This window comes from Rosa chinensis, chromosome 5 (assembly GCF_002994745.2).
Source record: "Rosa chinensis cultivar Old Blush chromosome 5, RchiOBHm-V2, whole genome shotgun sequence".
Taxonomy (NCBI): Eukaryota; Viridiplantae; Streptophyta; class Magnoliopsida; order Rosales; family Rosaceae; genus Rosa; species Rosa chinensis.
In genome coordinates, this window is record NC_037092.1 from 61,064,180 (window position 1) to 61,088,153 (window position 23,974).

Consider the following 23,974-nt stretch of genomic DNA (forward strand, 5'->3'; position numbering starts at 1 on the left):
GGTGTGTGAGAATTAGGGGAAACTGTGAAGGGCTCTTCGTTTATGGTTTCTGGGTTTGTATGAGTTAATGATAGAGAGCGATTAAGTAACGATTAAAAGGTCCATGCTTTCTGGTTTCTGGGTTCTTCATGATTTATGGGCTCTTCGTTCATGATTAAAAGGTCTGCAGAATTCGGAAATTGAAATCGAGGGAATTTAATTGGAATGTTGGGTTACTTATTTGGTGGGGGGTTATGGGGATTGAATATTGATTATGGATATGGGTTTGGTGGTAGTGTGATTTGAGTTATTGAATTTTTCACCCATAATCTAGGTTCTTCACCTTTTGAATTTATTTAGAATTTTTAAGGCTTAATTTGGACTTGGACACACTCTGTGGAAGCAAAAAATTTGAAGGGAGATGGAGTGAAGAAATGGGTTTTGAAGAAAAGGTCACCCAGAAAGAGAAAAAGTTAAAGGTTCAATTTTTTTTTTTCCAACCCTGGTCTTGAATCTCTCAAATCTCGACGTCACCCAACCCTCCACTCTCATCTCCCACGGTGCTCTTGATCTCAAAGAAATTCAGATCCTCACTAATTTTTTCATGTTCGAGTTCCGTCATTGCACCATTGCTGATGAGATCGCCATTGAGTCCTTCTTGTTTCGTCATACCCTGCCAGTCTGCCTTGATCCTTCGCAGTGATCTTAAACAGAAGAACTCTGTTCTTTGGCGCTATACTTTCTAGACATTGATCCAGTATCTGCACACCATTAACCGCCGTACTCGAATCTACCAAACTGCTTCTCGGACGAATCACTTCAAAATCTACGGGATTGTAGATCTGTAATCCAAAAACCAATCTTTGAGGAGTATCATGACGATCTATGACGACGTCTTTGAATGAGATTTACAACTTCACAACTTTGATATTTTCCTCTCTTACATTCAAATATCATTGCGTTTTTATTAGTTGTGATCTCTGATGACGGATTTTTGCAGGTGATTTTCGTTTGGATGGGGTTCAACCCGTTTAAATGGTTATTTTTCTCTCCCGGCTACTGGGAGATAGTGTTCAGTTTCTGAACAGTTTGTTGTTCCAAATTGTCCAGTTACTCGATTGAGTTCCATTTTGCTCTACTCTATTCATCATGGTTGACAGAGATGAACAAATAAACATAGAAGAATTTCACAATCCAAGACAACCAGTCATCTATCAACTTCGTGTTTCGATACTGGTGGCGGTCCAGTTTCGCCGACAGGAGATGCGAACGGTTGCAGGAAGTTTTGAGGAGGTTACTCACAAGAAGAAACCACCCTGTTTTGCGGGAGTAGGAACTGCTATTGGCTACAACCAGTTGGCACAGTACAACTGTCCAAAACGTTCAATTTGGGTTTGACAGAAGAAATGGGCCGATCGTAGTTCACCTCGGCCTTTATTCATGATTGTTGGCTTGTTGCTGAGTTGGTTTAGGTCCCAATTGTTATTATAGGTGGTACTCTTTACTCAGTTCGGAATTTTTCCCATTGGGTTTTATACGAACAAGGTTTTAACGAGGCCACCTTTAGTTTAGGTTGAGGAGAAGTGAAGACCTTTTTCCACTTCTTCCATTTTCTAGTTATAAGTATGTTCTTTCGTGAAAGTTACAGGCAGCGCAGCTAATTAGTAGTGAACGCGCTTTTGTTTCCAGACTTTCATAGTTTACCTGGGTAGGATTGTCATTTTGACCCTCCCGTACTTATTTCTTGTAATCGTATCTCATGTGAATATAGTTCCGCTTTATTCTATAAAAAAAACCCTGGTCTTGAATCAAATTTGAAGAAAAATCTGAAGAATGGGAAGGAACAAATTCCCAACAAATAAATGCGTGCTGGTAAAATATATACTTGTTCTAAAGATTTGTCTTGTTGGCGAGACAAATCTAAAGTTGGGCACAAATCCAAAGAAAGTGTAAATCAACGCTTTGTTCTTTAGATTTGTCTAAAGTTGGATTAAAGTGTTCGCGGAACAAATCACAAGAGATTCTTCATTTTTTTTTAATAAAAAAAGTATAATAACACAATTTTGTCCTTGAAAATCAAGTCACATGCGTGACATGTGCTTTATTTTAACGACTCCGTGATAGAAAATGAAAGGAGATACGACGTTGATAAGAAATAATGAGTTCAGATATCATGTTGATAGCGTTATGAGTTCAAGTATAAATTTAAAAATCCTCTAAGTGTCCAGACACTGTTGATTCAAAAAACTCCAAAATTTAGTTTATTTAAATTCATATATTTTGAAATATTTATCAAATGAAAGTTCAACCCAGTCTATTTCAGAATTCTCGCTCCTTTCTTGGTCCCTTGGGGGACCCGGATTTTCTGCTAGAAGAAAAAAAGTGCTTGGATCTGCTTCACTTTGTTGGCAAGGTGCCTCATCATTCTTACACAATCCAACACCTAAAGTTTAAAAGACGAGAGAGTATTTAGTGCACCAACATGCACTTATACTAATAGAAATTGATGGCTGAATTACATTGTTGGAGCATGTGGGATAGACTCCCACATCTAATAAATGGTTTAAGCCAATTGTCCTTATAAGTGTTCACTTGGAACACATGATAAATGGACAAGGAAAGGGACAAGGCCCTTTGGATGGGAGGCAAGGCTCTATTGGAAATATATACATATAGTAAGTTCATTTTTGGTGAGTTCTGTTGGTTCTTGTTCTTGTTCTTGGTCACCATACTGGCTTGGCGTGAAACTTTTATGACACTTAGGTCATTTTCAATAGGAGGGCCAAAATGAGATCTCTAGCCATTTTTTCTAAATTATGGACTCCAACAACAAAAAGTCCAAAGAGCTATAAATGGGTCAAGGTTCAAAAGATGGTGGAGAGGGCTGAAAATAGCCCTGGAGGTGGCTCTTTGGCTCTTGTGGAACCCACTGAAAACCAACGACAATTAAACTTTAATGATCATGGTTGCTGAAGCATTGCAATTAAGCTTTAATAATCATGGTTGCAATTAAGCCATGCAATGCTGTTTGCATTTGAAAACTAATCCAAAGGCCCATATGATATAACCGTTGCAATCCAACGGTAGATAATCAAGCAACTTAATTAAAAGCCATGCAATGCTGCATGCATTTGAAAAAAAATCCAGTAGCTCATATGATATAACTGTTGCAATCCAACGGTAAATAATCAAGTAACTTAATTAAACATATCTGTTGTTCAATTTTATTTTAATATATATTATTAAATTAAAATATTATTATAATAAAATAAACTCATAAAATATGAAATTTTCCACTGTTCATTGTTGATCACTTTGTTTTGCCATTGATGGTAAACCACCCCCCCCCCCCCACACACACACACACACACACAAAAATCAATCTATTTCTACCTTAACGTTGGTCCCTCCTTTTTGTTTTCATCACTGGCAGTAACTTAACGATGAATTGAGCGATAATGGGAAAGGGGAGGCCAAATATGCTCCACATGTGGAGAGGCACAAACCAATAGCACCCAGCCTCATGTGGATAACCACCTCAGGCAGATAGCAGAAGTTTCCAGAAATGGGTTGGTACTTGTAAAATTTATACCTAGAGAGTGGAATATATATTTTTTTTTGGTTAACACCTGGAGAGTGGAATTTAATTTGACAAGTCCATGTAAACCTAACCTCGTCCTTTTCAATTCCTTTTAGGAAGGGAAAGAAATTAATGGAACTTCAAAGTTCTGAAAGATAGAGACCAGAGATTTCATTAAAAAAGGATCCATTAATTACAACCACTAAGCTATATATTCTACTTCTCCATTAGGCCTCATCATGGGCCGGGCTAGGGCCAGCCCTACCCTAAATTTTAGGGCTTAGGGCCGGGCCGGGCCGGGCTTTGACCAAGTCAACAAAACTTAGGGCCGGGCCGGGCCGAGGCTTCAAAATGCAGGCCCTTACCCGCCCTTAAGGCCCATTCCACAAGGGCCGAAAGGGCCGGGCCGGGCCACCCTTTCCGAGTAGGGTCGGGCCGGGCTTTTGTTTAACTCACATCAAACCAAATTTCTGTAAAAGATAAAAAAAAAAAAAAATGAAACTAAATACTTCAGATTTCAGAAACTGAGTGGTTGAGTTGATTAAAAATAATTACAACATATACTCACATTCTCAGTGATCAAGTCCTCTAATTGAAATTAAAATTGCACAGCCACTGAAGCACTAAGCCACTGACTCACTGTGGGTACAAAAAGTGAAGCAGTGTTTGATACAAAAACTGATGAACTGATCAAGTCTTCATCAATTCACAAAAAGTTGTTATCTTTGATACAAAAACTGAAGGATGTCTTGATTTAACACTAGCAAACTTTCCTTCATCTCTTACTGATATCCATATTCATGGCAACCAAGCAAAGAACCTGCACAAAACCAAATAGATAATTTAGCTACTGGATATATATTTCATTTCAGCAACACAATACAAATACAACTAAATAAATATCTGACTTTAGTTCGGCAACATATATATATAGACTTCAACCCAACTGGACAGTTTGATAACAATTAACACACAAGGATAAAATCATACCAAGATTACCAGACAATGTACAATTTCATGTTTATTTTGCAGCAGTCACACCTTTCAAACCAAAAGCATTTTAACACACAAGGATAAAATCATAACAAGATTACCAGACAATGTACAATTTCATGTTTATTTTGCAGCAGTCACACCTTTCAAACCAAAAGCATTTTAACACAAACAAAACATACCACATCAAAAAAAAAAAAACAAAGAAAACACACCGGATCCAAAAAACAGTCACACACCTCTTCCTCAATCTCCAATTGACTCGACGCCTTCCGTGTTTGAATTAGCACGTTCAAGTGCAATCATCCATTCCGGTCCTGCTAGTTTTGCATTTTGTTCCTCTTCAGCTCGGAGCTCATCTTGCTCTTTGTCTTGCTGCCTTGCTTCTGCCAACTTCCAATCTTTCAAGCAAATCAATGCTTGAATTGTGTCCGGGTTCAGACTTGCTCTCTTCTCCGATACAACCCTTCCACCGGCACTAAAAGCTGCCTCAGATGCTACTGTTGAAGCTGGAATCGATAGCAGGTCACTAGCTATCAAAGAAAGCACTGGATAGACTTCTTCATGAGATCTCCACCAACCTAAAAGATTAAGTTCAAATCTATCAGCAACTTCAAGTGTAGGCATATCAATATAATATTGTAAATCAGAACTAGAAGAGGTGGAAGTACAAGTTGCTGTTTTAGCTTTTTTTAAGACCTCTTCAGCAAAGTCCTCATCTTCATCATTAGGTAAAACAATAGTATCAGCAGAAGATGCAGGTAAATTAGAGCTTATACTAGAAGTTGGAACTGCAGGCACTATATTATCCTTATACACTTCGTGCAATTCAAACAATTGATGCTTTATACTAGAGATAGAACTTTCAATTTCCCAATCTTCAACACCCATACTTTTCATCCATTGGCTAATTGCAAAAAACTTATATCTAGGATCCAAAGCAGCAGCAAGACAAAATACGGTAGGAAATCATTTCCAATACTTAGCAAATTTAGACTTCATGGCCACCAAAGCAGCAGCAATTACAGAATATTTAGCATATTTATTAAAAGCTGCATTGATACTTACTAAGCAAGGAATAACACGACATGATGTCGGATAATACACACCACACAAGGTTTTTGTTGAAGAATCAAAAATTTTTAAAAAGCGACACACAATTGAAGCAACTAACCAATCTTCATCAGTGGGAAGTGCTAAAGTGGAATGGCGATTAGATTGGTTTAGTTTTTGAACATATCGATTCAAAACAAATTTATACCTTTCAGCTACATGCAGCAAATCATAAGTGGAATTCCACCTATGAGGAACATCATTATCGATATTCCTCTTTGGCATATTCAAATCTTGACAACAATTAACCCACAACTCATGCCTCTTAATTGAGCTATTCATGCTGCGAACTATATTTGTGATTTTTTCAACTGATGAAGATAATAACTGCAGACCATCTTGAACAATCAAATTCAAAATATGAGCACTACAACGCACATGAAACAACTTTTTAAACACAGAATTAAGCATGAGAAGATCAGGCAGTATTTCAACAACAACGTCATTATTTGTCGCATTATCTAAAGATATTGAGAATATTTTCCTATGAATGCGCCAAGAAATCAGCTCCTCATATATGTGACTAGCAAGTGACTCACCGGTGTGTGGGAACTCTATCATTTTAAAAGTAATGATTCTTTTATTCAAATTCCATTTTTATCAATAAAATGAGCAGTTAAAGACATATATCCCATCTTTTGACGCGATGACCAGCAATCAGAAGTTAAACAAATTTTCCCTTCAAAAGTTTCAAAAGTTTTAAGCAATTCATTTCTTCCTGCAACAAAGAGCTTCATCACATCTCTTTTGCAAGTAGAAGCTGATAATCCCACAAACTGAGGTGCAAAACCTCTTTGAATCATTCCCTTAAAATCATGTTTGTCTACAAATGTAAACGGTTGTTCAGCCCTAATGACATAATCGACAACTTCCTTTCTAGCACAATCTTTATTATAAGACCAGTTTAATACATTCCCACTAGAATCTGAACCTAATTGCATTTGAGTCCTAATATCAAGCGATTGACTGCTTATATGACCCTCCCAATGCCTACGTAAATGGCTAGTTCCATTCTTTCCTCCACGTACCAATAACTGAGCGCAAACACTACATTTAGCATATTGTACAGCAACATTATCATCATCTATTTCAACCTTTTCATAAAAACTCCAAACAGAATCTTTTTTTCTGTTTGTTTTTTAGGCAAAGGAGGTTTTGAAGGAGTTTGTAAGGCTGTTTCAGACTGAGGTGTTGGGTTTGGGCCTATGGAAGCAGCAACCATGGGACTAGTTACTGAGTCAGACATTTCCTCCATCACACTCGGGAGAATTAATCTAACAAAACACAGTGCACCACCAACAATACAACAAGCACATACACTAAACTACTAGGACAAAGGTTCAGAGTTTACTTGACGTCATATGTATCAAAATACAAGAGCCACTGCTCACTAAACAGAACACATCTCCTTCTCCTTGCAAGTCTGTTACTGCTCCCAGGTCTTCCACTGTTATAACACACAGAAGAGAAATTCCGTAAAGATGCTGATACTGAATTGTAATCAAGGGAAAAATATGTTTTTGAAAATAATGGAAACTCTTACAAGTAGTTCAAAACTGAATGCTAAATATGTCTTTATGTCTGGAAGAAAGAAAGAATGTACACTACTCCACTACTTATAGTTATAAAGGCTAGACATATTACTGTTTTTAACGGTAACTTAAAATTTTGGAGAAAGAAAATTGCAACGGACATATTACTGTTTATAACGGTAACTTAAAATTTTGGGAATCTGTGAACAACGATCTAAAGTCTCTATAGTCTATATAAACAAACCCAATGTCACTACACAGCCAACAACACTCACCAGATTAGTCATAGTGTCATACACAGTTACCATTGCCGCATCTTCATGAAAGTTGAGAATCTTCTTCTTCCTTCTCTCTCTCAACCCAACCAGAAAACCAAAAACCCACAAACATCAATCAATAATTCTAATTTCAACCGTAACTATGTAAAAACAGTAGTACCAGATCTTACCATGTATCGAAGAAGCGATGTCGGCGAAGGGTTCGGACTGAGTCGTCCACCACGCCTCGCAGATCGAGACGGCGAAGGGTTTCGACTGTGTAGACCGAGGACGCAGTTGTTAACTCTCCCACACAGATCGAGACGTCGACGACCAAGCACTCGCTGATAGAAGATGGAGCCGTCCACTACACGTCGCAGATCGGGATGGAGAAGTCCACCACACGTCGCAGATCGAGACGGAGCCGTCCACCACACGTCACAGATCGAGACGGAGAAGTCCACCCACGTCGCAGATCGAGACGGAGAAGTCCACCACACGTCGCAGATCGAGACGGAGCCGTCCACCACACGTCACAGATCGAGACGGAGAAGTCCACCCACGTCGCAGATCGAGACGGAGAAGTCCACCACACGTCGCAGATCGAGAAGTCACAGATCGAGACGTCGCAGATCGAGAAGTTGCAGATCGAGACGGAGAAGTCCACGATCGAGACGGAGCCGGCCAAGCCCTCCCCGACCGTCTGATGACTCTGATTGACTCATTCGAAATCGGAGGCTGTGGTGGTGATTTTACAGGAGGCGGAGGTGTGTGGGTTGGGTGTCTGAAGGAAGAGAGGGTTTTGACTTTTGAGTCTGTGAGAGAGTGAGAGAGAGGCGGAAACGAGTCTTCAAGTCTGAAGACTCCATCGAACTGATCGAAGTATTATCTAGGTTTTCCTCGAGTTGGACTTAATGGTTGGGCACTTGGGCTTCATATCTTTGGGCCTCAGCCGGACATCAACTTAAAAGACCCATAGATGGCATAGAATATGACAGATTCAATACAAGTTTATCTATACTTCTATAGTTTCATACACATATAATAGAAAATAACAAAAATATAATTTTAAATTTTAGGGCCGGGTTAGGGCCGGGCTTTTAGGGTCGGGCCGGGCCTAGCCCTAAAGGGCTCAATCGGGCCGGGCCGTAGGGTAGGGCCGGGTTTCATTTGTATGACCCATACCCTACCCTATTTTGAAAAGGGTCGGGCCGGGCGGGCTTAGGGCGGGCTTTGGGCCCAAGGGCCATATGATGAGGCCTATTCTCCATGATACGATTTAATTTCAAATCTAAAATAAAAAATCATAAATCCGGGAAAAGAAAAAAAACAATAAGGAGTCCTGATGTAGCACGGGGTTCTAGTTATGTGTTCCTCCCGTTGCAAATTCTACTATTAGTATAATAAATGAAAGCGGGCGTGGACTAGTTCCAAACCCTATTAAAAAAAAGAAAAAGGATCAGACCATATGTGGTAAAAGTTTTTTTTTGGGGGGGGGCGCCATTGGTTCCATGTTTTCCTTCACTTTCAATTGGCGCCATTGGTTCCATGTTTTCCTTCACTTTCAATTGGCATCAATTTTTTCTTGCTTGGGTGGATTGATGGCAGGGGTGGGCGTGGTTCCGTCAGATTGGTGTTGAACCCAAAATATTTCTATACCACCCAATTTGGTTGGGCCAAATCTCAAACCACAACTTAATTATTTCTGAGATGGACCCACATGTTCAGTGGGACGAAATAGTGGTTCGGCCTAATTCAGTTTCGGGTTTTTTTAATGGGCTTAAAAATTATTTTTTTTAACAAAATTCTTTTAATCAATTGTCTAATATCCAGACCCAATTTCAAACTTAGTAACATATTTAAGGCCCAATTTCAATTTAGCAACATATTTTAGACTTCAACAAAAGATCAACACCAATTCTTCAGTAATTTTTAATTAATATTGATGAAAAAAAATTGGGTGAACTGACAACAACAAACTAACTTATATATTACAGATCAAAGGAATCAAAAGTGTCACAATTCAGTAAAACAAATATACCAACAAAAATATATCAAAGTTTGGACGACAGAGTTCTAATATCCAACTTCTAATCATTTGGCTCCCGCAGATGACCAAGACCTGTGAAAACCACTGATCTTGGTACAAATTAACATACAAAAGTGTATTGCTGCTTCCAAAACAAACCCAAGCCTCTATTGTATCAGAGACTAATCTGTGCCGTAGGGTCATGTTAGAAAAGTTCTTCCCCTCCGGCTACCAAGAATATATTAAGATTTAACTCAAATCAGTGTCGGCGGGATTTAAACCCGGGTGTGAGGGGTCCACACCTCAAGGCTCTTACCAACTTGACCACCTATGGTAGTTTGTAAATTATAAACTTCAAGTTTTCATGTCATACAAAAGAGAAAAAAAAAATATCATCACTCAAGCATTAGATGAAATAACCAATCCTCATAAATATTTCCTTTTTGCAAAGCCTGTTTTCTTTGCAAATGTCCTATAACAAATTTAACAGATAGATTTTGATGTGAAGATAAATACTCATAAATACTCCTTTTTGTTGATCGTCTTTTCTTTGCAAATAAATATAATCAATCGATCCTCAATCCTCAAATCCAAATCCTTAGAAAGCAAACCCAAAACCATCCAATCAAAACCCAGATCTATAGCCTAGTTTATATTCAAAATAGGAACTTACCAATAGATTTTGATGAAAACCCGATTCGTTTAATGATGTCCGTTAGATCACGAACAAAAATAGTGACTAAATATTTTGTTTATGGATGATTTTTGTGAGAAAGAATGAGAGAATTGAGAGAATGGGAATGAGAGGGTGTGGGAGAACGAGAGAATGAGAAAGCTGTTGTTAGAGAGAGAGATAGAGAGAGAGGCTATTAGCTACGGTTATTGGATTTATATTAGGTGATTCAAAATTGTGTGTAGTAAGCTACACAGTAAACAAAACCTCACACACTAGCAAAGTGATAGCACATTAATAAAAAATAAAAAAAGTAATTGTGTTATAATTTGGTCAATTCGGTGCAGTTCCCTCAATATGAAGTGTAAAACCGGTTCCGAACCAGAAAGATCCAATCTGGTTCGATGAATGTCATTTTCTGTGTTTGTTGCATGCGGTTCGTTTTCTGACCCAATTTGGTAGGTTTTCGAGATCTTGGTCGGTTTAGGCCCACCCCTTTTGATGGTGCTTCTTTTATCAGGTTTGTAGGATGGACTGTGATTATCTCGATTTACTTAACTGAACTCATGGACGCAAACCCTAACTACCAACCATCATCAATATTTCTTGCAACACAAGGTACTTTAGCCATTGATTAAGACCACTTAATTTATATTCACAAAAAATAAATAAAAAATAAAGACGTGGTAGAACACTAGATTGTGATGCATATCATCATCTCCCTTAAATTTAAATTACATTTGTTTACTTAATGGTTTACAAGATCAACAATGGTTGTATATGTGCCTAGAACTCCAGCAAGAACACCAAACACCATTATAGCTAAAGTGGCTACTAACTTGCAGCTCCATGTTCTAAAGCTATGAGTAAGCTTGATGTAGCATGCACAAGGCAGTAAAAAAGATGCTAATACAATAAAAATGGATCCTAGTATGCCCACTAGGGTCTCAAAATAGGGAAAGAAATAAGCCAATAAGGTACTGCTAGCCAAAATTACTAGCCTAACAGCTCTCTGAATTAAACTCCTATTTTGGTACTTCTGAGGGAGGTGACCCTCAATAGACGAAGCTACAGGGGTAACTAACAATGCAAAGCGGGTAATCGGTATTAATAGTAATGTATAAATAGCGACTTTCGCACCTGCTTCTGAGGTGGGGAGGTTGAGAGTTATCTGAGATTGCACTCCTCCTCCATACATAAGATATCCAATCACAGCTATAACCAAGCAAGTCGTGGTGGTGAGAAGAAAGCTAATCATCAACACCTACAATATATGCATATACCAAATTAATTGCCATGAAATTAAACAACAAATTATTATGAAAGACATAATATTAGAGTTCAAGTGCATGCCTAGCGAGATTACCTTAATGAACTGTTGTCGATGTCTCATAGACACATAAATGGAAGGTAGAACCGCGTGGCCCGCGAAGCAGAAAATGTAGAAACTCATAGCGGTTGGGATTCCACTCATGTTCCACAGCTGATGCCCTTGTGCGTGGAAGCCAACTTTTGATATTCCAACGGATATGAGCGATCCCACGATAAGGAGAGAAGAAAGAACTCCCATGACCGACACGTACGACAATATGCTCAAATCCGTGAGCAGCATTGTCGGTAAAGTAATGCAAGCAGTAATTAAGACGAAAGTTTTTCTACCGCTAATTATTGTTGCCCCGCCGCCATGCTTAATGGAAAACGTGGGGAATAATTTGTGTAAATTTTCACTTTCGACTATCATCAAGCTGAGAGCGACTAAGTATAGTTCTGTGTTTAAAAACATGGAAGCTATAATCCTCCATTTATTGCCAAACGCTCGTTCGACAATATCGAGGTACGTGGTTAATGATGGGTTCGCATCCATGCATGCTTTTAGTAGCATGCCAGTATAGCATGTCATCATGGCGATGACAATGCAAAGAAGGAGCGATACCCACCCTCCTCTGGAGAGTGCGTACGGTAGAGTAATAATGCCTATCCCTGAAAAATAACAAGTTGATTAGCAACGATAGATTTCATCTAGTTTTATTAGATCAAATAAATTTTAATTATTCTAAAAAAAAAAAAATTAAGTTCCTCGAACGAAGTCACATTTGTGTAACAAAACAGATTGGTACATAAGACATAAAACAGCTAGGGCAATCTCACAGAAATACACACACATTAATGCACATATGGTTATATAGAAAAGAATAGGTTTTTGTATTAACATTGTTTGACTGGCAATATTGTTTTCAATCTAATCATTATGTAGGTCACGATCTAGTAATACTTGATTGGGGCACTGTAGGTTTTTCCGTTTTTATGAACAATTTCACTTTCTATGCATGTATCTCTAAAGCCTATCTTTCTTTCTTTCTTTTATTTTTTTATTTTTTTTATGACAATCTCTGAAGCTTAACTTTTATGCATCATAAAGTTGGATTGATGGACGAGGTTTAATTCCCAATATCACAAGTACAGAAAGGTGAGTTCTATGTTATATCATTTTCCATTTTGCTGGAGTAATTAATTCACTACTCATTCTTAGTCCATCAACTACAATAAACTAAATTAGCTATAGGTTGATCAAGGTTTTAACAGTTAGCATGACTCGAACAAATCTCTATCAAAAGCTTCAAAATTATCCAGCCATGCCAGCATAATTATATTGGCAGACACAAAAAGCAGAACTCAAAGGGAAAATAGTATAATGCGAAACTTTACCTCATTCAAGTTCAATGGAGTTTACAGTAAAATAAAACAACTAAACTGGATCACTACTTACCTAAAAACACACTAGTTGTATTAAACGTAGCTTTCCAAAGGCTGGATTGGCCCGTCGAAGGAGTTGTACTTTCACTGTTCATTCTGGTGAAATTAAAAAATAAAATAATTAAAATATTGTGGACAAAGAAAATATAATAATGAAAATGATATAAAGAAAATGATATACTATGATTTTTTCAGTTGCGGGGATGATGATGATGATGAGGACGTCTGGCTTCTTATGGATTCAGAGACAGCGTTGGGTTAGATCAGCAATGGATTCAGTTTTGGATTTGTTGGAGCAAATTCAGAAATTTTTATGCTTACTTCTCCTGAATTGATGGTTGGGGTGTAGATCAACGCACAAAGGCAATGACTTCACAACTAGTAAAACCTTTTCTTAACTACCTGATATTGGTGAGCCGATGAAGGTTCACTAAATTTATAGTGTCAATATTACTATCTTTCATTATTTATTGTTGTTCAAAGATTGTTGCTATCTTTTTACAAAGGCCGGATTCCTTAAGTGTTCGCTTGCTAAAAGCCAAGTATTATCCTAATTATTTTTTAATGGAAGTGGAGTTGAAAAAAGGTGCATCTGATACTTGGCATCGCATTATAGCTGGTAGAGAGGTGTTACAAAAGGGTTTTCGGTACCAAATTGGTGATGGAAGAAATGTCTCTTTGTGGAATGTTCCGTGGGTGCCCATCCATAGCTCTTTCAAACCCTTCTCACCCATAATGGAGGAAACAGTGGATTAGATAGTGGCAGATGTTATTGATCATGGATGGAGCCATGTTGGGGCCCGGTGGGTCCTGTGCCCCACTGAGATTTTTCCATAATAAGTAGTATAGAGTTTCCTACACTAACTAGATGCCAAGTTGGTGTAGGTTGGTGTAGTTGTGGCTTCTTGTTTTTAGTTACTTGTGTAGCTGCAGGTTTCAGATTCGAGGCTTTTTGCCACCATTAGACTAAGTTTTGTTTTTAATTTCTTGCATTTTCAACATTAACACTATTATTTCTTATAATTTTAAAAATAAAAGATAAAATATGTTACCATCATAAAGAAAACTATAAATTTGATTAAAAAATATATAACTTTTTTTAAAAAATAATTGATATTTTCGTAAATTTATTCTAATTTATTATTTTTTATTAAAATTTGATATATTTTAAGTTTCAAATGGTTTTGTAAAATTTCCGGCTGCCCCACTTGAGATTAATTTCTAGCTACGCCACTGTATTGATGAAGAGAATAAGGAGTGAGTTATTGAGGTATTAAATGAACTCTTTACGGATGAGGAAGTCAGTAAAGAGTGGTGTGGCATTATGATACAAAAGGGGTGTTTAATGTAAAGAGTGGATATCATGTTTATTGCAACTCACTGAAGATGGAGGAAAAGAAAGCGCTTCAACGTCATCTGTTATTGTTGGAGGTCAGTTGCGGCAATACTAGAGCAAAGTCTGGAAGGTTACTGTGCCTCAAAAATTCAAGGTGTTCATTTAGCGTCTCTTGCATGGTGCCCTACCTACCAGGCCTGCACTCCTTAAACGATATAATATAAGATATCTATGTTATATATGAAGCAATTCGTTGAGAAAGAGAGAAAAACTCATAGATCATTAGCCTTGGTCATAGGCAACTATGTTGAACTATAGGCTTGAGGATCATCACAGAGTTTAAGAAGAAAAAGAAATAAGAGCAAAAATGTGTTGATAACGTGTTATAAACTAGAGAATAAGAGAGATAGAAGAAAGAAACAGAATATGGAGGTAAAAGTATGTATTATTCATTCTCACGGACTTCTTTATATAGGTGTTGAGTTTATATCTTAAGGACATAAAAGATGAGAATTAATGTGGATAGCCACATATTTATAATATTTACAACACAAGATATTGATATTCTTTTCTCTGAAAGTATATTTCCCTATAATGCCGATAAACACGTACTGAATAAAAAAAAGCTTCAAGATGAGCACGCAGGGGCCCCCTTTTCCCAAGAAACAGGTCTTGTCACCCCACAATTGTAGGAGTAGGGGCAAAGGCGAGAAGTCCTAGCTCCATTACTATCATCATCTGGTGACTCTATAATTCTACAAAACCAAATAAAAACAAGGTTTAGTTTTTCCTCCAATCAATACACTGATATCGAGGCAACATCAGATTTTATAATTTTGAATTCTGTACTAAGCACATAATATTTTTGAATTCTGTACTAAGCACATAATATTTTATCCAAAGGTAAAACCAAATGTACCTTTACACTTTGTAATAGCTGTTTGGCAGCTTTGTCATTCTTGAAATGGGATCGTACGGGCTGTAAAAACAAAAACAAAAAAAACAATAAAAAACAAACAAAGAAACAAAGTTAATCCCAGCAGAAATGAACAAGAAGGCACATGTGCAAATTGCACAGTTCCTTAGCATAGACAAAACAACGGGTCAACAATATATGATAACAGCAAAAGATCTTGATCCTACAAATGAGGGAATAAACTTTTAAACTTTTTTGGGGTAGCGAGAAGGATCATATATCAGATATACAGCTTTGAATAAACTCCAATAATTTCTTGACAATATGGGGAAGGAATACCAACAATAATTGCCATCGGAACCTGAATTCAGGAAAAAGAAAAATTGAACGCACATGACATAAAAATATGAACCTACCTCCAGTATTCTATTCAATGCTTTTGCCAAAGATGGTTTGAGGTCTCCGGGATGGACCTCACCTTTTGCATAAGCAGCACTCAATTCTTCAAACTCTTTGAAAGTGCTGTATTGGAGGAATAGAATGTGGCACAAACAGAACAATTGTTACCAATGTTACAGGAAAAGTCCACTATGGAAGATAGCTCAAGACAACAACACCAAGTTTAAAAAATTGGCACTCTCAGTAGAATGTGAGGAAAATCGAACTAGGTAGGTGAACTTCAACCGGCATAGAATTATTTAGAGTCTGTGACTTACATATCTCCACCGTTCTTTTCACTGCACTCTACGGTGAACTCATGAAACCAAGGGAAAATGAGGTACTGTACGTATTCCAAACAAGGATTGCCTTCGACCTTTTCTGGAGGGCAGTAAGCCTTCTTAATCTTTGTATTCACTTCCGCCTAGGATTCAATCACAAATATAAAAAACTGAATTAAAACCAATCAATTTCAAGTGGCATAAAAGAATAGCTACCAAAATTTTAAACTTAAATATTTTCCCTTCCATTTCATTGTCAACTAGCAGTAGAGGTTAATTTACTTTACCCTTGCCTGAAAATGCAAGTTTAGTAAACATTAGTACCACCCCACCTCTTCATCTTCCATAAATATGGAGGAGGATAGATCACTTTTTGACATTTTCTCCTGCCCTTGCTGTAAACCAGGTAGCATATCTGCAAATCATCATATGAGCAAAATAAACAAAAATTATGTTACTACTCTCACATATCAGTATAAAAGATTAGCATTGCAATAGCTATAATAGAATTAGGATGTTACGGTGTGACAAGATAATAGGCTTGTTTTTCTTCTTGATGTCATCACAGTACTCTCGTGCGAGCACATTCACTTTACGTTGATCCATACCGAGTTGACAGATGTCAGCCTATTTAAGGAAAAACATCACATATCATCACATGTTGGTTAAATTTCAATATAGATATGTTCCTCTTCTTTTTATGTCAAACAAAACATCTATCTGATGAACCATGTTATATGCTAAGACCGGAAAATCAAAGTATCAAAATAAAGGGAAGATCAGAAAAATAACAGAATATAATGAATCACATTTAGTCTGCAAGCACCACAAACTAGTTCCATCATGTTGTAGGTGGTTGTGGCAATCCAAACCCTAGTGAGGACTAAATAGTGATAGGACCGCAATACTCGAAGAAATGAGCAATAAACAAGGGAATCTGAATTGTAAGGCGTGTATAAGTGGACATCTCGACATATCTCATTAAACTAAGCATCGCCCTTTTAGTTTTATTAACAAAGTTCTCAATAAAACCGAGTTAGCAGACAGGAAGTCTAATACCTGCTGGATTAGTGTCTCAAGATATGTTACCAGGGGTGAACCTAAGACTAGGCTAGGTAAATCCTACCTTTAAAACTCCGAAAATCATATAATGGTTTATATTCGAGCCATATAACAAAAACCAAGCAGTGTTCCTATAAAAGTGCTTTCGTCAGATGTCAGATAGCCATGTTGGCTTCCTCTAATTGGCTTTATGAGCTTCTTGCCCTTTGCAGTTTTAATTGATTAAGCTTTCTATATTCATGCAAGTATATATATATATATTTTTTTTTTAAATGAGGGCAAGAACTGAAATAGAATATACTGCAATGTCATCCAATAAGTGGATCTAACATATGCTTTACTCCCTAAAACTAGCATGGCTTCTTTCGAATCCATGCAAATCCATGCAACATTCAAAAAATGATAAAGGCAAACCTACATTCAGTCTCAAACACGAGCCAATGTCAAAAAAATATCAAATTCAAAAGTAAAACAGTAAGCACCTGCAGGAAGAAAATATCTGCACATTGCATACACGGGTAGAGGATCTGGGCAGCAGTTAACTCTTCTTGATCTGTGCGACCCATAATTTGACTACACCTGAACATTAGAAGCACAAGACATTAATATCGAAATTCACCAGATCCAATACAATGAGAATCACACACTCTAGGTACCTAATGATCCTCGAAAGCTTGTTTTTCCTGGCAATATCCATTACACGCGGCCAGTACTCATGTGACCTGGCATTGATCTCCTTAGAAGACCACAAAAACTCAACTTTCCCACTGTCCAGATTCATCCCCACAGACCTCCATATCTCAATAAAATACTTCCCCACAGTCTCAATCTTGTTCAAATCACCCCCCATCTTATTGTTTAGCTGCGCAAACCAATCGGCAATCCATATCTTCACTCTGCAGCCTGCGCCAATCATCTTGTTCACATTAATTGCCTTCAAAACTCCCTGCACAACAACAATAAAGACAAACACTTGCCTAATCAAATAACAGCTTGGCCCTTACATTCCGATTCGAATCTCTTTAACAAAACAAACTCTCATTCATAAACTGATAGCTCCGGAGTTCAATTACCTGAGCAATATGCATTCTACCGGAGGGCTCAAAGCCGTCGTAGCAGATCGGCTCGGCCTTCTTATCCAGCAAATTCTTGAGCTCTTCTTCTAGGATACACTCCTCCGCGATGCTCCTAAGTAGGTTGTACCTCTCATCCAGACTCAATCTTCAGCATAATCATCAACACAGTTTCCAAAATGAGTTCAAGTTAACAAGAATGATAGAGAAGATGAAAGAACAGAGAAGAAAGCGATGGAGACTTACTGGACAGATGGACTGGACGAGCTTGCGGGCTGGTCTTGCGACTCAGAGTCGGCGATCGACATCGATTTGATTTCGTCGTCAGGGACTTGCTCCGGTACTTCGGTTGCCATTGGAGAGAGAGCTGGAACCTTTCTAGTTGGGGCAGCTTTCTAGTTGCGTGAGAGGAGAGATTCTTACGTAGAGTATATGAGGGGTTCTGAGGTTTGTGGAAGGCTTTTGCTAAACGCTTTAATTGCGTGGTTTCAAAGCCGAAACAAAAATTAATAATAAAATAATAAAAAATAAAAGTATATATATATATATATATATATATATATATATTCGTGGCGGAATTATACATTTGGGCTCTATCCATGCAAAATTATACACTTGGGCTAGTCTATAATGTGTCAAAAATTATACCCCATGATGACATGATCTATCCTTTTACGAAAATGCTTGAGATTCCAAAAAATTGTACCAAAACTCATTTCCAAATGTTGTGGCATATGCCACATTATTGATTACATGGAGTTTTTACTTAATGGATTTTTTCTTTTTTTATTTTATTTTTTGTAATAAAAATAAACTAAAGTAAGAGCAACTCCAACAGTTTCTCTATAATTTTTGTATTATAGGGAAGCAAAAGTCAAAGCTTTAAGCAATTTTTCTTCTTCAACTCCAACAGATTCCCTAGTTTACAGCAATCTCTAAAATCTCTAAATTCTTCCTTAAAATTTTAGAGATTACTATAAATTTAGGGAATTTTGTTTTCTCTCTCCTCACTTTCCCTAAAATGGAGAAAGTTATAGGGAATTTGTTGGAGCAAAAGAGGCTCGTTTTTCCCTAAAATAGAGAAAAACTAAAATATGAGGAAGTTGTTGGAGTTGCTCTAATGAATAGAAAATAAATTCAAGATAAATCATTAAACTTTTTAAGAACGAATCATTCATTTGGTGCTTCAATTGCTGATATGAAATCATGATCAGTTTCATATATATGTCAATTCATTTGATGCTACAATAACAATTTGTAATCGATTTTGAAACTTTTTTTCTTTTGAAGAGAAATTGGTTTTGATACTATGATTAAAGTGATCAGTGGGATTCTATTAGGGCAAAAAAGTTGGTTCCAGATAGAAGGAAATTTTTTTTTATAGAATTAATCAACAGCCAAAGCAAATACTTCCATCAATTGCATTTGAAAGATCTGAGTTCTCAAAAGGCTGAGCATGAATTTTATATTTTGCCACTCTGTTGGTATAGATTGATTAAAACTACCAAACATCTATTATAAAATACAATTATTAATAGTTTCTAACATGAATTTCTTGAAAATATTATAGAGGAAAAAATTGGGTAAACCTTGAACTTTGGGCCTAAAATCAGTCTGGTCTTTAAATTATTATTATTTTTAATCAGACTGGTCCTTATACTCTCAAACAACATCACCCGAATTCAAAACTTGAATCTGGGTCCACAAATGACGTCACTTGCTGAGTTGGAGCTGACATGTGGGTCCACACTTCAGATTTTTAAACCTGAAGGAGGGTAGAATGGACATTTCAAATTTAATATAATTTCTAATTATTTTTTTTATTTTTTCTCTATATACTCTCTCCCTCCCTCCCTTTCTCTATGTCGGCGATCCCTTCTAAGATGCCAAAACCCCTCCTCCTCCGCTAAGCCCAAGAGGCCTCAGAACCATGCCCCCAAGTTCTTCAGCTTCGCCGATGATGAAGAAAATGCCATGCCATCTCGCTCAGAGCCGATGACGAAGAAAACGCCATACCATCTCGCGCTCCCTCTCTTCCAAACTCAGAGTCGACAAGAGCAGCTATCCTCCAAACTCATAGCCGCTAAGACCATCTCCAAAAGGTACAACTACAAAGATGAAGGATCTTGAAATTTACTTTTAGTCTGATCCAGAAATTTTGGATTTTGGATCTTGAAATTGCAAATCCAGAGTTGCTTGAATTTGGTGATTTGGGAGGGAGTTCGGGAGTAGATTACTTTGGTGGCGGTGCGAAGATCGGCTGTGGTGAGGGGTGAGGCCAAATTGGGCATTGAAGTTGGATTAGTGGCCGTCAGAGACTTGGGCCACCAAGGCCCGCTTCTTCTTCTTTAAGCCCTCTCTCCCTCCTCCATCCTCTCCCTCTCTGTCCACCTCAGCCTCGTCGTTGGAGAGATCACCGCCGAGGTGCTGAAGCAGTACAACGGCTCCGATCCCAAGAAGTCTCTGCTCATGGCCATCAAGGGTGAGATCGAAGACAGTGGATTTGAGTTTGATAGCAACTAGATTTGAGTTTGGGTGTTGGATTTGAATTTGAATTTGATAGCAATTGGGTTTTGGATTTTAATTTGGTAGCAATTGGCTTTGAGTTTGGGTGTTGATGGGTTCGGAATAGCGTGGAAGAAGAAGAAAGAAAGGGAATTGGATGGGTTCGGAAGAACAAAATCCTCTGAGGTTTTTTTTTTAAATCTTTTATTGTAAGAATGTCCATTCTGCCCTCCTTTAGGGTTTAAAAATCTGAAGTGTGGGCCCACATGCCGGCTCCAACTCAGTAGGTGACGCGCGTCATTTTTAGACTCGGATTCAAATTTTGGATTCGGGTGATGCTGTTTGAGAGTACAAGGATCAGTCTAATTAAAAAAAAAAAATTAAGGACCAGACTGATTTTAGGCCCAAAGTTCAGGGGGTAAACTGAATTTTTTCCTGTTATAAAATACAATTATTTTCATTTTTGATATATCTTAGAGAACCCTAATTCACCGATGCCTATGAGTTTCTTCTAAAACTTTATTTGAAGGTATCTGACAAAATTTGACATCTCCACCAACCACTACAAATCTTAGAGCTTGATGAAACAACATATAACAGATGTTTGTCTGTTTTTATCAAAATCTATACCAACCGAGTGGCAAAAAATAAATTCATGCATGCTCGGCCTTTTGAGAACTTAGATATTTCAAATTCAATTGATGGAAGTATTTGCTTTGGCTGTTGATTAATTCTAAAAAAATTCCTTCTACTTGGAACCAACTTTTTTAAGTTCTCAAATCCAATTGATGGAAGTATTTGCTTTGGCTATTGACTAATTCTAAAAAAAATTCCTTCTATTTGGAACCAACTTTTTCGAATCCCACCGATCACTTTAATCATAGAATCAAAACCAATTTCTCTTCAAAGTACCAAAATCAATTACAAATTATTGTTGTAGCATCAAATGAATTGACATATGAAACTGATCATTGTTTCACATTAGCAATTGAAGCAACAAATGAATGATTTGTTCTGAAAAAGTTTAATGATTTATCTTGAATTTATTTTCTATTGGTTACTTTAGTTTATTTTTATTACAAAAGATAAAATAAAAAATAAAAAATAAAAAATCCACTAAGCAAAAACTCCATGTAATCAATGATATGACATATTAATTTGGTAATGAGTTTTGGTACAATTTTTTGGGATCTCAAGCATTTTCCTTTGAAAATAATAGTGTTGGTGTGGCTGATGCCACATCATTTTGTTTTCATATTTGATAAAAAAAAATTTGTGATATGTAGCACTGCTCATCCTTATAATGAGCCATCTACAATAAAAAAATTTGAACCTAGGGCCCGATCTAACTTTTTGTTGAGAGAAAGAGGAGACTTGTCTTGTCTTATTATTTTTTTTTTTCAAGGACAATGATCATATCAATAGTGTCTCGATTGACGACTATATCAATAGTTTGAGTTTGAGTTTTCTTCTAGGAAAAAAATTGATGCCGGTAGTGTTAGAGTTTGTGGCACCTTTCTAGTTGCATGAGAATATATGAGGGGTTCTAAGGTTTGTGGAACTTTCTAGTTACTTTAATTGCGTGGTTTCAAAGACGAAACAAAAATTAATAATGAAATAAAAAAAAATATATATATATATATATATATTTTCAAGGACAATGATCATATCAATAGTGTCTCGATTGACGACTATATCAACAGTTTGAGTTTGAGTTTTCTTCTAGGAAAAAAATTGATGCCGGTAGTGTTAGAGTTTGTGGCACCTTTCTAGTTGCATGAGAATATATGAGGGGTTCTAAGGTTTCTGGAACTTTCTAGTTACTTTAATTACGTGGTTTCAAAGACGAAACAAAAATTAATAATGAAAAAAAAAAAAATTATATATATATATATATATATATATATTCTTGGCGCCGGTGGCGGAATTATACATTTGGGCTCTATCGATCCAAGCAAAACACATGTATATATACTACTAAGTACAAGAAAATGACTTTTGCCTATTGCCTTTTGCCTTGGGTAATCTGTGGGTGCGTAAGTGCATTGCTACTAGTTTGAACAGTTTAGAGGCCACAGTTCATTGTTAGCCAGTTCGTTGTTTTTTCATTGCTCTCAGCAAACCCTAGTCTGGGTCTTCCCAGAAAACCTATATCGGGCATTCGCCCGTTGCATTGTGCGGCACCGAGTCTCCGGCGGTCGCTGTTCTATCTCGACGGCGCAAGCTCTCCGAGCACCCAATCCTCCTAGCGAGGTTTTTCTCTTGGCCGCTGTTGTACGGCGCGCTTGTATCAACGTTGCCGGTGTTTGCACGGTTTCTGGTTCTGTTTTAATCCGGAGGGGGTTAGAGGAGTTCGATCAGTGTTCTTTTCTCAGTTTACGGGTTTGGGAATGGAGATTCTATCATGGAATATCAGGGGTACCAAAGACCCTAAGAAATTCAGGGCTTTGGCGTCGATTATTCAGCAGAGACGTCCTAGTATTGTGTTCTTGATCGAGACAAAGTGTAGAGACAAGCAAGCATTCGAACGGTTCCGCAACGATTTGGGTTTCCGTCATGGCATAATGCAAGCGTGTTCTGATATGGGTGGAGGAGGTTTGATGCTATTGTGGGTGCATGAAATTGATCTTCATCTCTGGTCGCACTCACCGCATCACATTGATGTAGATGTTGTGCTGCCGGAATCTGAGGGAGGGAGATGATGACTCACAGGTTTTTATGGGCATCCAGAAGCTCATCTCCTCTCTGCGTCATGGGATTTGTTGCGTTTGCTTGCCTTCATGCCAGGTTCTCCTAACTGGTTGGTGGTTGGTGATCTAAATGAAATCATCAGCTCGAGGGAGAAATCAGGAGGAGGTCTTCGTCCCTCAAGGCAAATGGATGCGTTCCAAACAGTATTGGATGACTGTACTCTTACAGTTGCCACGCAAGGTTGGTGTCAAGTGTTTGGACTAAATAGGGTGCTCCACCTTCCGCCCTCTTGTTCTGATCATGTCTCGATTCTTGTTGAAGCACATATTCAGGCTCCAATTCAGCTTCCATCACGCAGAACCAGATTTCGGTTTGAAGAGATGTGGACGAAGGATGATTCTTGTGAAGAAGTGATCCGGGAGAAGTGGCAGACGGATAGGGATGGTTTCGAGCAGTTTCGGTTGCAGGGAAAACTTTAATCATATTTTAAATTTATTTGTTGTAGATTTTGATTTTAAAAAAGACAGTATGACAAAAAATTATTTTATTTATTAAATTCTTATTGGGCATTTGGGGCGGGTTTGGAGACTTAGTCCCCAGTGGGGATGGAGACGGGGAATCTCCAATATATTTTTATTGGGGATTGGAGCGGGGATGGGAATATAGAATGATCCCGAGGATAGAGATGGTATTCTGATCCCCATCCCCAACCCGCCCCATTGTCATCCCTATCTCCCATCAATGCTTCAAAATTATGTAGCC

General features: G+C 37.6%; 3 protein-coding genes across 3 annotated transcripts; all 3 read right to left on the minus strand.

The window, feature by feature from the left end:
• Positions 1–4,184: 4,184 nt before the first annotated feature.
• On the minus strand, positions 4,185–5,701 carry LOC112202531 (zinc finger BED domain-containing protein DAYSLEEPER-like). Its single transcript, XM_024343540.2, has 3 exons — positions 5,224–5,701; positions 4,792–5,133; positions 4,185–4,379 (listed from the first exon to the last, which is right to left on the minus strand). The coding sequence occupies exons 1-2, from the start codon at positions 5,450–5,452 to the stop codon at positions 4,799–4,801; spliced, it is 564 nt and encodes a 187-aa protein (XP_024199308.1). The 5' UTR covers positions 5,453–5,701; the 3' UTR covers positions 4,185–4,379; positions 4,792–4,798.
• Positions 5,702–10,861: 5,160 nt separating this feature from the next.
• Positions 10,862–12,120, minus strand: LOC121049008 (amino acid transporter AVT1I-like). Its single transcript, XM_040505400.1, has 2 exons — positions 11,523–12,120; positions 10,862–11,420 (listed from the first exon to the last, which is right to left on the minus strand). The coding sequence occupies exons 1-2, from the start codon at positions 12,057–12,059 to the stop codon at positions 10,905–10,907; spliced, it is 1,053 nt and encodes a 350-aa protein (XP_040361334.1). The 5' UTR covers positions 12,060–12,120; the 3' UTR covers positions 10,862–10,904.
• Positions 12,121–14,673: 2,553 nt separating this feature from the next.
• On the minus strand, positions 14,674–18,453 carry LOC112201773 (tyrosine--tRNA ligase 1, cytoplasmic). Its single transcript, XM_024342691.2, has 10 exons — positions 18,263–18,453; positions 18,017–18,164; positions 17,600–17,889; positions 17,426–17,522; positions 16,403–16,508; positions 16,214–16,296; positions 15,879–16,024; positions 15,579–15,684; positions 15,166–15,225; positions 14,674–15,001 (listed from the first exon to the last, which is right to left on the minus strand). The coding sequence occupies exons 1-10, from the start codon at positions 18,370–18,372 to the stop codon at positions 14,981–14,983; spliced, it is 1,167 nt and encodes a 388-aa protein (XP_024198459.1). The 5' UTR covers positions 18,373–18,453; the 3' UTR covers positions 14,674–14,980.
• Between the last annotated feature and the right edge of the window lie 5,521 nt (positions 18,454–23,974).

Excerpts from the sequence above, each read along its gene's own strand:
- LOC121049008 (XM_040505400.1), bottom strand. The coding sequence starts at position 12,059 with ATGATGACATGCTATACTGGCATGCTACTAAAAGCATGCATGGATGCG. Across the intron at positions 11,421-11,522 it reads ATCGACAACAGTTCATTAAG|GTGTTGATGATTAGCTTTCT; the intron begins GTAATCTCGCTA and ends CATATATTGTAG.
- LOC112201773 (XM_024342691.2), bottom strand. The coding sequence starts at position 18,372 with ATGGCAACCGAAGTACCGGAGCAAGTCCCTGACGACGAAATCAAATCG. Across the intron at positions 16,297-16,402 it reads GCCTATTATCTTGTCACACC|ATATGCTACCTGGTTTACAG; the intron begins GTAACATCCTAA and ends GATGATTTGCAG. Across the intron at positions 15,002-15,165 it reads AGCTATTACAAAGTGTAAAG|AATTATAGAGTCACCAGATG; the intron begins GTACATTTGGTT and ends TTGGTTTTGTAG.
- LOC112202531 (XM_024343540.2), bottom strand. The coding sequence starts at position 5,452 with ATGAAAAGTATGGGTGTTGAAGATTGGGAAATTGAAAGTTCTATCTCT. Across the intron at positions 5,134-5,223 it reads AAAAGCTAAAACAGCAACTT|GTTGGTGGAGATCTCATGAA; the intron begins GTACTTCCACCT and ends TTAATCTTTTAG.